Consider the following 14,449-nt stretch of genomic DNA (forward strand, 5'->3'; position numbering starts at 1 on the left):
AAGCCCGCCCCCGACTCGGGAGGCTCAGCTGAGCGGATGCTCGCCGCCGCCGCCGCCTCCACGTCCGCCCCTCGGGGGTTGGCCGGGGCTCCCCTTACTCAGGAGGGAAGACCCAGTCACTGCTCGCCCCGCGCCAAGGCAAAGAAGGTTCGGAGAGAGCGCCAGGACGCGGAGTTAACTCACCTAAGTGCGAGAACCTCTGCCCCAACCTCGCCTTCCGAGAGCGGAAGTGCCTCGGGCTACTCACGGTTCCTGGACTACATTCCCCAGAATCCCCAAGAGGAAGCGCCTAGTTTTCACGCACTCCGGTACTACGTTTCCCAGAATGCAGCTCGCAGGGCCGCTCTTCCCACCCGTCGGCTAGTTTTGACTAGAGAGGATTCCGATGGAGTCACCTGTCTGGCGCTTAACTGTCAGATTCCTTTTTGCTTTACTCATTTCTTAAAACTTATGAGAAAATAATTGCGGGTTTTAAAAAATGCGGCCACTTAAAAGAAAAAAGGGAAAACATGGTAATGACAAGTATGTAGGAAGTCTCAATCTTCAGTGTCCAAACTGTGCAAGCCAGGAGTGGAGGGGAGGAGGGGGAGTGTAGAATAGTGTTTAATTCCTTTACCTCCTCTAATCCAAAGACACCTAAGATTTCTTGACATGTTTATTTTATTTTATTTTATTGATTTTTTTACAGAGAGGAAGGGAGAGGGATAGAGAGTTAGAAACATCGATGAGAGAGAAACATTGATCAGCTGCCTCCTACACACCTCCTACTACGGATGTGCCCACAACCAAGGTGCATGCCCTTGACTGGAATTGAACCTGGGACCTTTCAGTCCGCAGGCCGATGCTCTATCCACTGAGCCAAACCGGTTAGGGCTCTAGACTTTTGTTGATGAGCGACAGTCTTCATGCAAAGATTCGAGGAACTTACAGAATGCATACTAAAAGATCTCAAAGATTCTAACCGATGAAGAGCTTGACAGAAGCAGTGACATGTAGCGCACTCTGGAAATCAGTCTGTCTCTCTTTGGGTTTCTGTCTGAAATAATGGTTCCCGAGCTCGCTTGTCTCGATGTTACAGAGCGTCCGCCTGCCGACTCTTTGGGGTCCCAGGTTCGATTCCAGCCAAGGGCATGTACCTTGGTTGCAGGCACATACCCAGTGGGGAGTGTGTAGGAGGCAGCTGATCGATGTTTCTCTCTCATCGATGTTTCTAACTCTCTATCCCTCTCCCTTCCTCTCTGTAAAAAATAAAAATTTTTTTTAAAAAAAAGAAAATATTGTGATGTGTGCATATGTAATATCCTGAATTGAGATCACGGGAAGCACTAATTCAGACAGAAACCCAAAGAGAGACAGACTGATTTCCAGAGTGCACTGCATGGCACTGCTTCTGGGTGGCTCTTCATTGTTTTGAATAATTGAGTCCTGTTAGTATGGATTCTTGTGGTATCACTAGTCTGTTCAAATTGCCTATTGCAAATAAACAAGAGTATACAGCCCTAACTGGTTTGGCTCAGTGGATAGAGCATCGGCCTGTGGACTGAAGGGTCCCAGGTTCGATTCTGGTCAAGGGCATGTACCTTGGTTGTGGGCACATCCCTAGTAGGGGGCGTGCAGGAGGCAGCTGATCAATGTTTCTGTCTCATCGATGTTTCTAACTCTCTATCCCTCTCCCTTTCTCTCTGTAAAAAATCAATAAAATATATTTTAAAATATATATATCTATATATATATATATATATATATATATATATATATATATATATATATAAAAGAATCACTGATCCTGAGAATGAGTTGCATATACTTAAAGTAATGTGACCAGGAGTTCCTGCAACTACATTTCCCGTGGTCCCTACCTGGCTGGCTGGCCTGATCAGCCCCAGGACTGGGCAAGTTGGGCCGGACATGCCCTGGAGCCCTCCCGCGGTCCCTCCCTAGCCCCGATTGTGCACCGGTAGGGTCCCTTGGCCTGGCCTGTGCCCTCTCACAATCTGGGACCCCTCGAGGGATGTCGGAGAGCCAGTTTTGGCCCAATGCCTGCAGGTCAGGTCGAGGGATGCCACCAGTGCATGAATCCATGCACTGGGCCTCTAGTCAAATATAAAGTCTAAGAGTTCCCAAACCAGTTCCTCTTAGCTGACATGCATCACACACATGTTGATGTTCACTGTTACTCTGAAGCCAAAATGATTCCCAATGCATAATTATAAAGTTATGCTTCCTCATTTCCACCTCTCAAAAGAGAAATGTTACATCTGGGACTAATTTGGACAAATAGTAACACACTTTATGTTCATATGTTATTCTCAAAAATTCATTCCAGTGCAGGAAATGGGACAGTGAGGAAGGTATGTTTTTAGTGGTTTTGAGACCCTTCCTAAAAGGAAAGCTATATCTGTCTATGATTTTTGCTTATATACTTTGAACCATTAATAACTGTTGTCTAAGAACTGTGATTCATGTGAGTCTTCTATGACAATTGATTACTTTGTGTTACTACAGGAGGTGATAGAATTGAAATAGAGTAAATTTTGGGGTTCTCAACTTTTCATTGACATTTTAGGAGAGTGAAAAACATTCATCTGTATGAAATAAGTTTAGTAAAAATTAACACATAAACAGTAGAATACTGTGCATCCATTAAAAGAATGTAGCAACCCCGCTGGTGTGGCTCAGGTTGAGTGTCAACCTATGAACCAGGAGGTCATGGTTCAATTCCTGGTTAGGGCACAAGCCTGGGTTGCAGGCTTGATCCCCAGTGGAGGGCATGCAGGAGGCAGCTGATAAGTAATTCTCTTTCATCATTGATGTTTCTATCTCTCTCTCCCTCTCCCTTCCTCTCTGAAATCAATAAAAATATATTAAAAATAAATAAAAGTTTAAAAACACCAAATTAGAAAATAGTATGCATAGTATAATTCTAGTTTTAAAAAATATTATACAGAAATATTTGCAAACATAACATGAGGCACAGTATTCACATTATGGCCCTGGACAACATGCTCAGTGGTTAGAGCATCAGCCTGCACACCAGAGGGTCAGGGGTTGGATTCTGGTCAATGGAAGGTACCTGGGTTGCAGGTTCAAACCCCACCCCCAGTCTGGGCATATGTGGGAGGCAACCAATCGATGTGTCCCTCTCACATCAAGGTTTCTCTCTCCTCTCTCTCCACCCTCCCTTCCACTCTCTCTAAAATAAATGGAAAAATATCCTTACTCCTTGGGTGAGGATCGAAAAAAGTAGTCACAGTATGTATCTGAATGAATTTGAATTTTAAAAGATTTTCATTTACACATTGAATTTTTCTCTCCAGTTTATACATGATGTTCAGGCATTAATTTTAAGCCAGTTTATTGCAGTGTAATTTACATATGATAATATTTACTCTTCTTAGTGTACAGTTCTATGAATTTTGCTTGCCAGAGAAAACCACTGTATACATGATGGTGAGTAATCTTTCACACATTATCTATTAAACATGTATTTGAATATATATGTGTACAGACTTAAATGAACTGGTTATTATGATCCCCATTTTCACTAAACAATATGCATGATTCTTTCCTATCATTTTAGGTCTCTTATATACTATCTCTTACATACATATTATAGATAGAGAAATTTATCTAAACTCCTATGTATTTCTAGTTTAAAAAATTACCCTCATTGTACACATCCTTTCTATATTATCATAAATTACTTTATTATTTCCAGATGGGTATGCATATTTGACATTTTTTAAAAGTTTTTTAATTTTTTTATTTATTTTAGAGGTAGAGGAAGGGAAATATCAATTTGTTGTTCCAGTTATTTCTGCATTCATTGGTTGCTTTTAAAAAATCCTCACCCAAGGATTTTTCCCATTGATTTTTAAAGAAAGTGGGAGGGAGTGAGGGGAGGGAAAAGGGGGAGAGAGAGAGAAATATGATATGAAAAACATTAATTGGTTGCCTCCTGCAGGTACCCGACTGGGGTTGGGGATTGAACCTGCAACCAAGGTACATGCCTTGACTGGGAATCAAACCCAGGACATTACAGGGCACAGGACTGTGCGAGCCACATCCTGCGTGGTTCAGGGTTCGGGATCTGGAGAAGGGCTGCGTGCAAATGACAGAGACAAGACAAGAAATAATAATTTGGAAATATTGGGGGCCAGGTGGGAAGCCCAACACAAGGGGAAGGACTTCCACTGGTGCCCAGGCCTTGCCAACCTTTTATTCAATTTTGGATACACATATAGCCCTTAGTCAGGCAGGCAATTCTGGTAACAGACAGACTATCTGAAAAGTAGACTATTTGGTCAGGAAATTGCTTGAGCCACCATTGTCTCGACTAAACAATTGGTGCATAGCTCTGGCCCTTGCCAGAGCTCAAAGTTCACCAGCGTTCCGGGCTCCTTGTTTACACTTCTCTGATAGTGAAGACAATGGGTAGCTTCCAACAAAGGATGACATTCTAACCCACTGAGCCACACTGGCCAGACAGCTGGCTGCTTCTTGTATTTGACCTGAAAGGGGATTGAGCCCACAACCTTGGCTTATGGAGACGACACTCTAACCAACTGAGCTACCTGGCCCGAGTACATATTTGACATATATTGTGTCACTAACTCTTCTCTAACAAGCTTATACTTTTCATTACCACCAACAATATACATTGTTCTTGAAGAGACCACCAAATAAAAGGCAATCATACCCTCATAATCAATATGTTTGATTAAATATTTCTAAAATTCAATGTTTTTCCTTTCTTTGTGTGAGTGGGAGAAGTATGGGGATGGAAAACTTGACAAAATTAAAGTCCTCCAAACTCATTACAGATCCTGCCTAAGGAGGTTAAATTGAGTAAAGGCTATAACTCAGAAACCAGTCAGATCAAAAGGCTTTGATGGAAAGATGGAGATTAAAAACAAGCATTGTAATTTTGACATTTATTAAGAAAGTATTTTTCAATAGTAACCATTTCCAACACTTTCCAAATATTACAGTAAAATTCTGCCTTAACACACAGGCAGGAGTAAAAATTCAATTATGTAAAATGCAGTGTTCCATTTTTGCAAAGTTAACCAGAAACATTACCAGTTTGCACTGTCATTTAAAGTGCACATATGTACATACTGACACACATACACACACACACACACAGCTAAAATTTTTAAACTGATAGTATATAAAAGTGACCAGATAGTAAGAAATTCAGCTCATCCCTACTTAAGATAGCATATAGGGCAGAAATAAATCCTAACAGGGTTACAACCAAATTCATGTCATTTCAGATTGAAATACTACTTGATGTTCCACGTTTCAAATACTTGATTATATTAAGGTTACTTGCAGTCTTCCAAATACATGTCTCTTTGGGGTGGGGAAATGAGCTTATTAAAAATTTCAATACACACTTTGTCATTTAGCACAAAGTACTGAGCACCTACATTGAGTTAGGCAATGATACAGTCTTAGCAGTGAATGAAGCTCCTCCCCTTAAGCTTACATTCTAGTGGATATGGATTTGGGCATGCTCATCATTGTACTTTTGTTAAATTCCTGACCGTACTTTATAAGCCCTAGTGCAACTAGTTAAAGTCATGTGCAATGACTGATGCTATACATCCCTTATGAAACCTCTCTCATTGGATATCTGCTGTGTGGTCTCCTATTGTGAATATTGTGAGGTTGGGTTAAAACATCACATTTTCATGAAAGATAATCTTTTTCTACTATAAGAACTCTAGTAAATGGGAAAATTCAGCTTCCATTTGAGGACTTCAAAACAAAGCAAAATCCCATTTTACAGGATTTCATTTGTGTATGGATTATCTGATGGATAATGCTTACCATACTGCTCACTTTTATAAAATGTATCACTGTGGACTCTTTGATGAATTAGGAGACCTGAGCTCCAACGAAAACCCTTACCACATGCATCACATTTGTATGGTTTCTCTCCTGTGTGGACTCTCTGGTGAGCCTGAAGATTTGATCTCTGACTAAAGCCTTTTCCACACACCTCACATTTATATGGCTTTTCCCCAGTGTGGACTCTGTGATGGGCTTGAAGACTTGAGAATCCACTGAAACCCTTGCCACACTGTTCACATTTATAGGCCCTCCCTTCTATGTGGATCCTCTGATGTGCTTGAAGACGTGAACTCTCACTGAAGCGCTTCGTACAAACCTCACACTTGTATGGTTTCCCTCCTGTGTGAACCCTCCGATGTGCTTCAAGGCGTGAACTCTGACTAAAGCCCTTCCCACACATCTCACATTTATATGGCTTCACTCTAGTGTGGACCCTCTGATGACCTTGAAGATATGCTCTCTGACTGAAGCCCTTCCCACACACCTCACATATGTATGGTCTCTCTCCAGTGTGGACACTCTGGTGGCTTTGAAGGTATGATCTCTGACTGAAGCTCTTACCACACTCATCACATTGGTATGGCTTCTCTCCTGTGTGAACTCTCTGATGGGCCAAAAGAGTTGAGGCCTTACTGAAGCCCTTATCACATTCTCCACATTTATAGGGTTTCTCTCCTGTGTGAACCCTCTGATGAATTTGAAGATTAAAGCTCCAACTGAATCCCTTCCCACACTCCTCACATTTGTAGGGTTTTTCTCCAGTGTGGACTCTCTGATGGCCTTGAAGGTGCGAACTCCGACTGAAGCCCTTCCCACATTCCTCACACTTATATGGTTTTTCACCAGTGTGAACTCTCTGGTGGCCTTGAAGGTATGAATTGCGACTGAAGCCCCTCCCACACTCTTCACATTTGTATGGTTTTTCTCCAGTGTGGACTCTCTGATGGGCCTGAAGGTATGAACTGCGACTGAATCCCTTATCACACTCCTCACATTTATAAGGTTTCTCTCCTGTGTGGACTCTTTGATGGACATTAAAAACTGATCTATGACTGAAGCCTTTACCACAAGCATTGCATTTGTATGGCTTCTCTCCAGTGTGGACTCTCTGGTGACCTTTAAGTTTTAAACTCCAATTGAAGCCATTTCCGCACTCCTTATATGATTTCTCTCCAATGTGAGTTTTCTGATGGCCTTGAAGATATGAATTTTGGCTGAAGTTGTTACCACATGAATAATGCTTATAGGGTTGTTCCCTAGGGTGGACTATCTGAAGGTCTTGGAAATGTGAGGGCAGACTGAAGCCATTAGCACACTCCTCAGAATTATAAGGAATCTCTTCCATGTGAACTCTATGCTGAATATTAAGATTTGAATTACAAATGAAATCTTCCTCATACTCTACATCTGTGCAGAGTTTCTCTTCAGTGTGGATTTTCTGATGGACTTGAGGATGAGAACTATGATTAAGGACATTCCCATTCTCCTTATATTCATGGGGTTCCTGCCCAGTGCTAACCCTAAAAATACCACCAAGGTCTAAGCTGTGACTGAAGGCTTTCTCACAACTATAGGATGTCTTCCCTGTGTGAATAAGTCCATCCATGTTAAGAGAGGAGCACCGATTCAAGTTCTCACCATATTCACATATACACGGCTTCTCTTCTGTATGTTCTCTCTGATGGGATTGCAGATGTGAAGTCTCCAAAATACAATCATCTCTTCTATGAACACATTGATGAATATGAAGAACTGAATTATAACTACAGCCCTTTCCACATGGACTGTATGTATGGGGTTCCCCTTCTAACTGTTGATGAACCTCAGAGCTGAAGTCATCCCTGATGACTTTTCTGTAATCATTATAGGGGCAGGGCTTTTGTCTTGTTTGAATTAAATCTTGATTATGCAGTGACACCTTCCTAATGTCTTCTCCACAGTCATGGCAGTTGTGGGTTTTTTCTGTTCTGTGTCCTCTCAGATTGTCATTGTGATGTGAGATCCAACTGACGCCATCACACTCACAGATACTATTTTTCATGGAAACTTGTTGACATCTACACTGATAATTATGTGGCTCTGCCAGACACATTTTACTGCAAGAATGCTGGGCTCTCCAATATGGAAATTCTTGATTTTTTATGTTATCGGAACCATCCTCTCCAGGAGTCAATATATAGTTCCCATCTTCAGAAATCTGCATTGGTATTCCTGCCCAAACCTGGCAGGGGGAATCACCTTGTTTTTGCAACTTAGAAATATTCCTTTGAAAATTTTTCATGGAATCTTGACACCTGGTTAACCCATTTGCACCCTGTTGCCAAGTCTGCCAGGAGGAAAGCTCTTTGGGAGAAAGGTAGCTTAATCCCACTTCTTGAAAACTCTTCACATTATGTTGGTTCTTGATTCCTATAAGGATAAAGAGAACTTAGACATATATATAGTGAATGCTTTATTCATATTTCAAGATTTTGCACTTAAGTTATAACATGAAACTTCAATGAACTGGAGGAATATTCATGTGACCACCTCTAAGAATACTTAGAAAATGGCTCTTCTGCCCGGCGGTGGGGCTTAGGGGTTGAGCGTTGACCTATGAACAAGGAGGTCATGGTTCGATTCCTGGTCAGGGCACGTGCCCGAGTTGTGGGCTCAATTCCCAGTAAGGGGCATGCAGGAGGCAGCCGATCAATGTTTGTCTCTCATCATTAATGTTTCTATTTCTCTCCCTCCCCGTTCTTCTCTTAAATCAATAAAAATATATTTTTTGCCCTAGCTGGTTTGGCTCAGAGGGTAGAGTGTCAGCCTGAGGACTGAAGGGTCCTAGGTTCGATTCCGGTCAAGGGTGCATGCCTAGGTTTCAGGCTCAATCCCCAGTAGGGGGCATGCAGGAGGCAGCCAATCAATGATCTTCTCTCATCATTGATGTTTCTATCTCTCTTCCCTCTCCCTTCCTCTCTGAAATCAATAAAATTATATTTTAAACCATATATATATATATATATATATATATATATATATATATATATATAATGTAAATACATATACATACATACTAGGGTCCCAGTGCACAAACTCGTGCACCTTGAAAGGAACTGTGGGACATGAGGCTACAGTTGGCACAGGGGCGGATCTCGGCCCATCCTCTGCGACCCCACCTGGCCCCTCCTGCCACGGCCCCCCGGTCCCGTCTGCTGGCAGCCCCACTCCCACCACGGCCGCTCCCACGTGCTGATGGCACCGGCCCACTTGCACCCACTGAAGGCGCAGAACAATTGGAGCCGGCGCCAGCATCGGGTGCGAGTGGGGCCGGCACCGTCAGCAGGTGCAAGCGGCAGCTGCTGCCCCAATCGCCCCTCAGGAGCAGGGGGAGGTGGAGAAGCCCTCAGGGGCAATCAGGGCCAGCAGCCACCGCTCTCACCCACTGATGGTGCCGAGCAATTGAGACTGGTGCCGGGCACCGGCAGTGGGTGCAAGCGGCGTCTCTGGCACCAGCAGCAGGTGCAAACGGGGCTAACGCTGGCAGGTGCAAGCACTGGGTGGGACCGCAGTGTGCAAGAGCAAAGAATTTTCAGTAACCACCGGAGGCTCGCCCCGATGACAGCGACCGATGCCCTGCCTTGGTCTGGCGCCCCTGCTCACTTGCTCCACCATCCCACCACAGCCGATGCCTGCCATGTTCCACACATGCCCCCTGGTGGTCAGCACGCATCATAGTGACCAGTTGTTTGGTTGTTCTGCCATTCGGTCTATTTGCATATTAGCCCTTTATTATATAGGGGATATATATATATATATATATATATATATATATATATAAAGAAAATGGCTGTTCTTTAGCTACATCAGGAATATAAGTAGAATTCATATAATTGGGGATACATGTTTCAAAGTCAGGGCTTTGCAACACAGCTGGATATTGAACGTGGTGGCCCTGTTCAAAGGTTTAGTAAAACCATACACATTATCATGGATTGCCTGGAGATGCCAAGGAAAAAATAGAAGGGGATAGTCTCAAATTAGAAAGAATATTTTTCAAGTGGACAAATCCTTTTTGTCCTGATAATAACTTTTTCTTTTATCTCTAGCACATTGGCATGATAATGTTTGAGTTTGTCTGTTAAATTGTGTGCAGACGATGGCAAATGTAGATCTTTAATCGATGTTTGAGGCATCATGTGGACTATCTCTCATAAGGTATTTATCATCATGAGAATAATAAGTTCTTCTAAGTCACTGTAAGCCTTTATCAGCTTTAACTCCTTTCAAAGGATATCTCACAATTACCAAGGGCCATGGTGCAGATCAGAATGTGAAACAGAGACAGAATTTCAAAGACATCAGAAAAAATGGAGGCTGAGGGAGGTAAGCAGAGCCAAATTTCATGGCAGCTGTAGGTGTCCTTTAAGGCAAGTTATCAAACAAACAAAACTCAGTGAACACTGATGTTGGCTTGCACCATTTTATTGTAAAGTTACTTTAATGTTTAGGGACTCTAAGTCACCAGAAGAGTTGAAGCCAGGAGTGTTTGGATGGAAATGGATTGTCACTTAGTTATTAAAGCTCAGATTATAAACAGACTGCAGATGTTCATAACCTGCAAGAAGTAGCCTTCCTGAGGACACCTGGTTCAACATGGTTAAAGTAATAATATGTACTCTTCTAACACGTGGCAGTACATTAATTTTCTATAGCAGCCAGAAAAGAAAGCAATAAAAGAGTATTTTTTGGGGGGGAGGGGCTAACAAATTATCTTCAAACATAATCATGTTTCCTATCTATTTGTACCTGGTGTCTCTCCACATTGGAATGTATTATCCACAAGAACAAGCACTTCGTTTTGTGCACCGTATCACCCTTAGTGCCTAAAACAGTGATGGCGAACCTATGACACGCGGGTCAGAGGTGACACGTGAACTCATTTTTTTGGTTGACTGTTCTTTGTTAAATGGCATTTAAATATATAAAATAAATATCAAAAATATAAGTCTTTGTTTTACTATGGTTGCAAATATCCAAAAATTTCTATATGTGACACGGCACCAGAGTTAAGTTAGGGTTTTTCAAAATGCTGGCATGCCGAGCTCAAAAGGTTCGCCATCACTGGCCTAAAACATTCCTAGCGAATAGTAGTTTTGTAATAAGCATAGATCATAGTTTGCATCATTCTCACTCACAGAACTAAAAGGGCATGTATATGTAAGTTATTTTTCATAGGAAAAGAACCAGTGATGGCAATTTTGCTGCAAAGCTGAAAAGACTGTATGAGAGGTAGGGCTACACAGAGGCATCTATCACCTGCTCATGAGAACAGCAAAGGTCACAAGAATGCCTTGGGGATTGAATCATTTTAATTTAAAAAATATATATATACTAGAGGCCCGATGCACAAAATTTGTGCAAGGGGCTTGGCTGTCCAGCTGTCTGGTCTAATTAGCATATTATGCTTTTATTATTATAGATATTTTAAATCTTCACTTGAGGATAAATTTTTTATTTTTGAGAGAGAGATTAATGTGAGAAACATCAATCAGTTGCCTTCTGTACCTGCCCGACCAGGGATCAAACCTTCATGTTAGGTATGTGCCATGACTTGGAATCAAACCCACCACCTTTTTTGGTGTACCAGATGACATTCTAACTAATTGAGCCACCTGGCCAGGCAAATCTTTTTCATTTTAAAAATAATCTTTAGCCCAGCCGGTGTGGTTCCGTGGTTGAATATGACCCATGAACTAGGAGGTCATGGTTCAATTCCTGGTCAGGGCACATGTCCAGCTTTTGGGCTAGATTCCCAGTAGGGGGCGTGCAGGAGACAGCCAATCAATTATTCTCACTCATCTTTGATTTTTTTTTTCTCTCTCTCCCTCTTCCTTAGTCTCTCTCAAAAAAAAAAAAATATTTTTTTAAATAACCTTTATGTTGCTATATATTTTCTCACACAAAATCTTACCTGTAGCCCCTCCCTATCTTCGAGTTAATAAAAAGGGAAAAGGAAAAGGCCATACTGATGATTGTGTGACGTTCTACTTGGAAACTACCCTGCACTGATCCCAGGGTAACACTTATGGCACATTTTTAAGATTTCAGTCCTTAAAAAAATTCTTAGTGAGGTTTCTGGCTTCTCAAAAGTAAATCTTCAGTTATTACATTAATATTTTATCACCTGAAGGTGAAATGAGGCATACTGTAGGAGGCATGCCAGATAAAGTAAACAGCTTATATGTAAAAAGTTTGGGCCTTTAGCTAGTTCATCATAATGCTTATAGTTTTGTTTTGGTATCATCAAAAAAATTCAATATTCACCCAAAAAGATACAGTTTAGTGTGTCGTGTCTTTTGGAACTGACATGGTGGCTTTAGGACCTGAAAGCAGCTTGTTACTGAAAGCTCAATTTCTTACAATTTTCAATAGAAATTTGTACAAAATTTATGACATAAGAATCTCTCAAATATACAAAAGAGATTTAAGGTTTTTTTTTGTTTGTTTGTTTGTTTACCAGCATTTTTAATGTTAAGGCATAGAGGGGGAAACTGTAATTTCATTTAGTTTCAGCCTCTCATGGAAAAGATCACATATTTAACATTAATTTTAATTAATCAACATTTTTTGATGGAGAAAATATGCACTGCAAAAAAGCACTGAAAGACATCACTTAAAGGAGAATTTACATCTTCTTAGTAATCCTCTAGAGTTTGAGAAAGTCAGCCATTCCAGTCCTGTATTAATTCATTCAATAATGAAGATGTCATACCAGGGGTACCGGTTAATAATGCGGATTTTGTAATCAAAGAAAACATGATAATTTCAAGAGAAACATCAAAAGTGCTCTATTCAAAGTAATGTCCATCACTAGCTACACATTTCCCCCATCTTTCAGGTAATTTGTGGATACCGTCCCAATAGAACTTTTCTTGTTTTGAGGCAAACCATTCAGAGACCCAATTTTCCACTTCTTCGTACGTTTTGAAGTGCTGCTGAGAAAGTGCGCGTGCCATCGATCGGAACAAGTGGTAATCTGAAGGAGCAAGGTCTGGTGAATATGGCGGGTGGGTTAATACTTCCCAGGCAAGATCTTTTAACATGTCTTTAACTGGCTTTGAAGTGTGTGATGGTGCATCATCATGAAGCAAAATTACTTTGCCGTGTCTTCTGGCCCATTCTGGTCGTTTCACGATCAAAGCGTGGTTCAAATTGATTATTTGTTGTCGATAGCGATCAGTATCAACGGTTTCACCTGGTTTTAGAAGCTCATAATACACCACACCTTCCTGATCCCACCAAACGCAGAGCATTGTCTTCTTTCCGAAGCGATTTGGCCTTGCAGTCGATGTTGATGGTTGACCTGGATCAACCCATGATTTTGTGCATTTGGGATTCTCAAAATAAATCCACTTTTCATCGCCAGTCACAATTCGATGCAAAAAAGACTTTCTTTCGTGCCGTTGAAGCAACATTTTACTGATGACTTTTCGGTTTTCCATTTGTCTTTTGTTCAGTTGATGTGGCACCCATTTTCCTTCCTTTAAAATCTTTCCCATTGCTTGTAAACGATCGGAAATTGTTTGCTGAGCAACATTTAATCTTTCTGCAAGTTGTTTTTGAGTCTGACCTGCATCTTCATCCAATAATGCTTGTAATTGTTGGTCTTGAAACTTTTTTGGTTGACCTGGACGTTCTTTGTCTTTCACATTGAAATCATCACTTTTAAACCGTTTAAACCAGCGTTCACAAGTATCTTGAGATGGAGCATGTTCACCATAAGCTTCCCGAAGTATACGATAACTTTCAGCAGCACTTTTCTTCAAAATAAAGTAATGAATTAAAACTTCCCGCAAATGCTCTTTTTTTGGCACGAATTCGACATTTTTAAGTGTAAAAATATCTATGATGTTAACACCTTCAGCAAATTTGACATATGAAGTTTTGAAGCTTGCTGTCAATACAACAAAATAGCATACATATCAAATCACATATATATCAACATATGTGTAACTCCAACTATTGAAAAAAATCCGCATTATTAACTGGTACACCTAGTAAAGCCCAACATATTAAAATTCTGCAGCATGCCAAAAAATATATTTTTTGCTGATCTGACAAAAAAACAGGTATAATTTTGATCATTCACACCAAACAGCTATTGTTGGTTGGCTGTTGTCATTTTTTTATTTGACAATTTAAGGAAAAAGAGGTCAGTGCTCCTGACTAAATAGTCAGGTGTTGCTTGTTTTAAAAATTCTTGTGGCACACTGGTTAAAAATAGCTGTTTTAACAGTTTTAAATAGTAAGAGAAATTAAGGCATTTTCTCGACAGAAGATACAGTAACAATGTTTTCATTATAGACTAATACGTAAGCTGCTGTGTGGGTTACACTGTTAACCACATCTGAGGCTTACCTTGCTTTAACAGAATATGTTTACCTTATTGGACCTTTTATGTGTTTCTACTTCTTTTTCTCACAACTGAATTAATTCTAAATTTGTTTTAGAAGGTTAACTATTGTCTCAATTTCTTTAACAGATATAGGCCTATTCATATTGTTTCATTTTTATTGTGTAAGTTTTGGCAATTTGTCTTTCAAGA

At 40.8% G+C, this 14,449-nt stretch overlaps 1 protein-coding gene across 1 annotated transcript in view; it reads right to left on the reverse strand.

Moving 5' to 3' along the window:
- LOC102417138 (zinc finger protein 112) overlaps positions 1 to 14,449 on the reverse strand; it is a 47,784-nt gene that overhangs the window by 17,400 nt on the left and 15,935 nt on the right. Inside the window, exon 6 of the mRNA XM_023743569.1 lies at positions 5,795 to 8,271. Within this exon, the coding sequence (XP_023599337.1) occupies positions 5,795 to 8,271 (2,477 nt within the window). The remainder of the gene's footprint in view (positions 1 to 5,794; positions 8,272 to 14,449) is intronic.

The sequence above is a fragment of the Myotis lucifugus genome, unplaced genomic scaffold (genome assembly GCF_000147115.1).
Source record: "Myotis lucifugus unplaced genomic scaffold, Myoluc2.0 scaffold_402, whole genome shotgun sequence".
Classification (NCBI taxonomy): Eukaryota; Metazoa; Chordata; class Mammalia; order Chiroptera; family Vespertilionidae; genus Myotis; species Myotis lucifugus.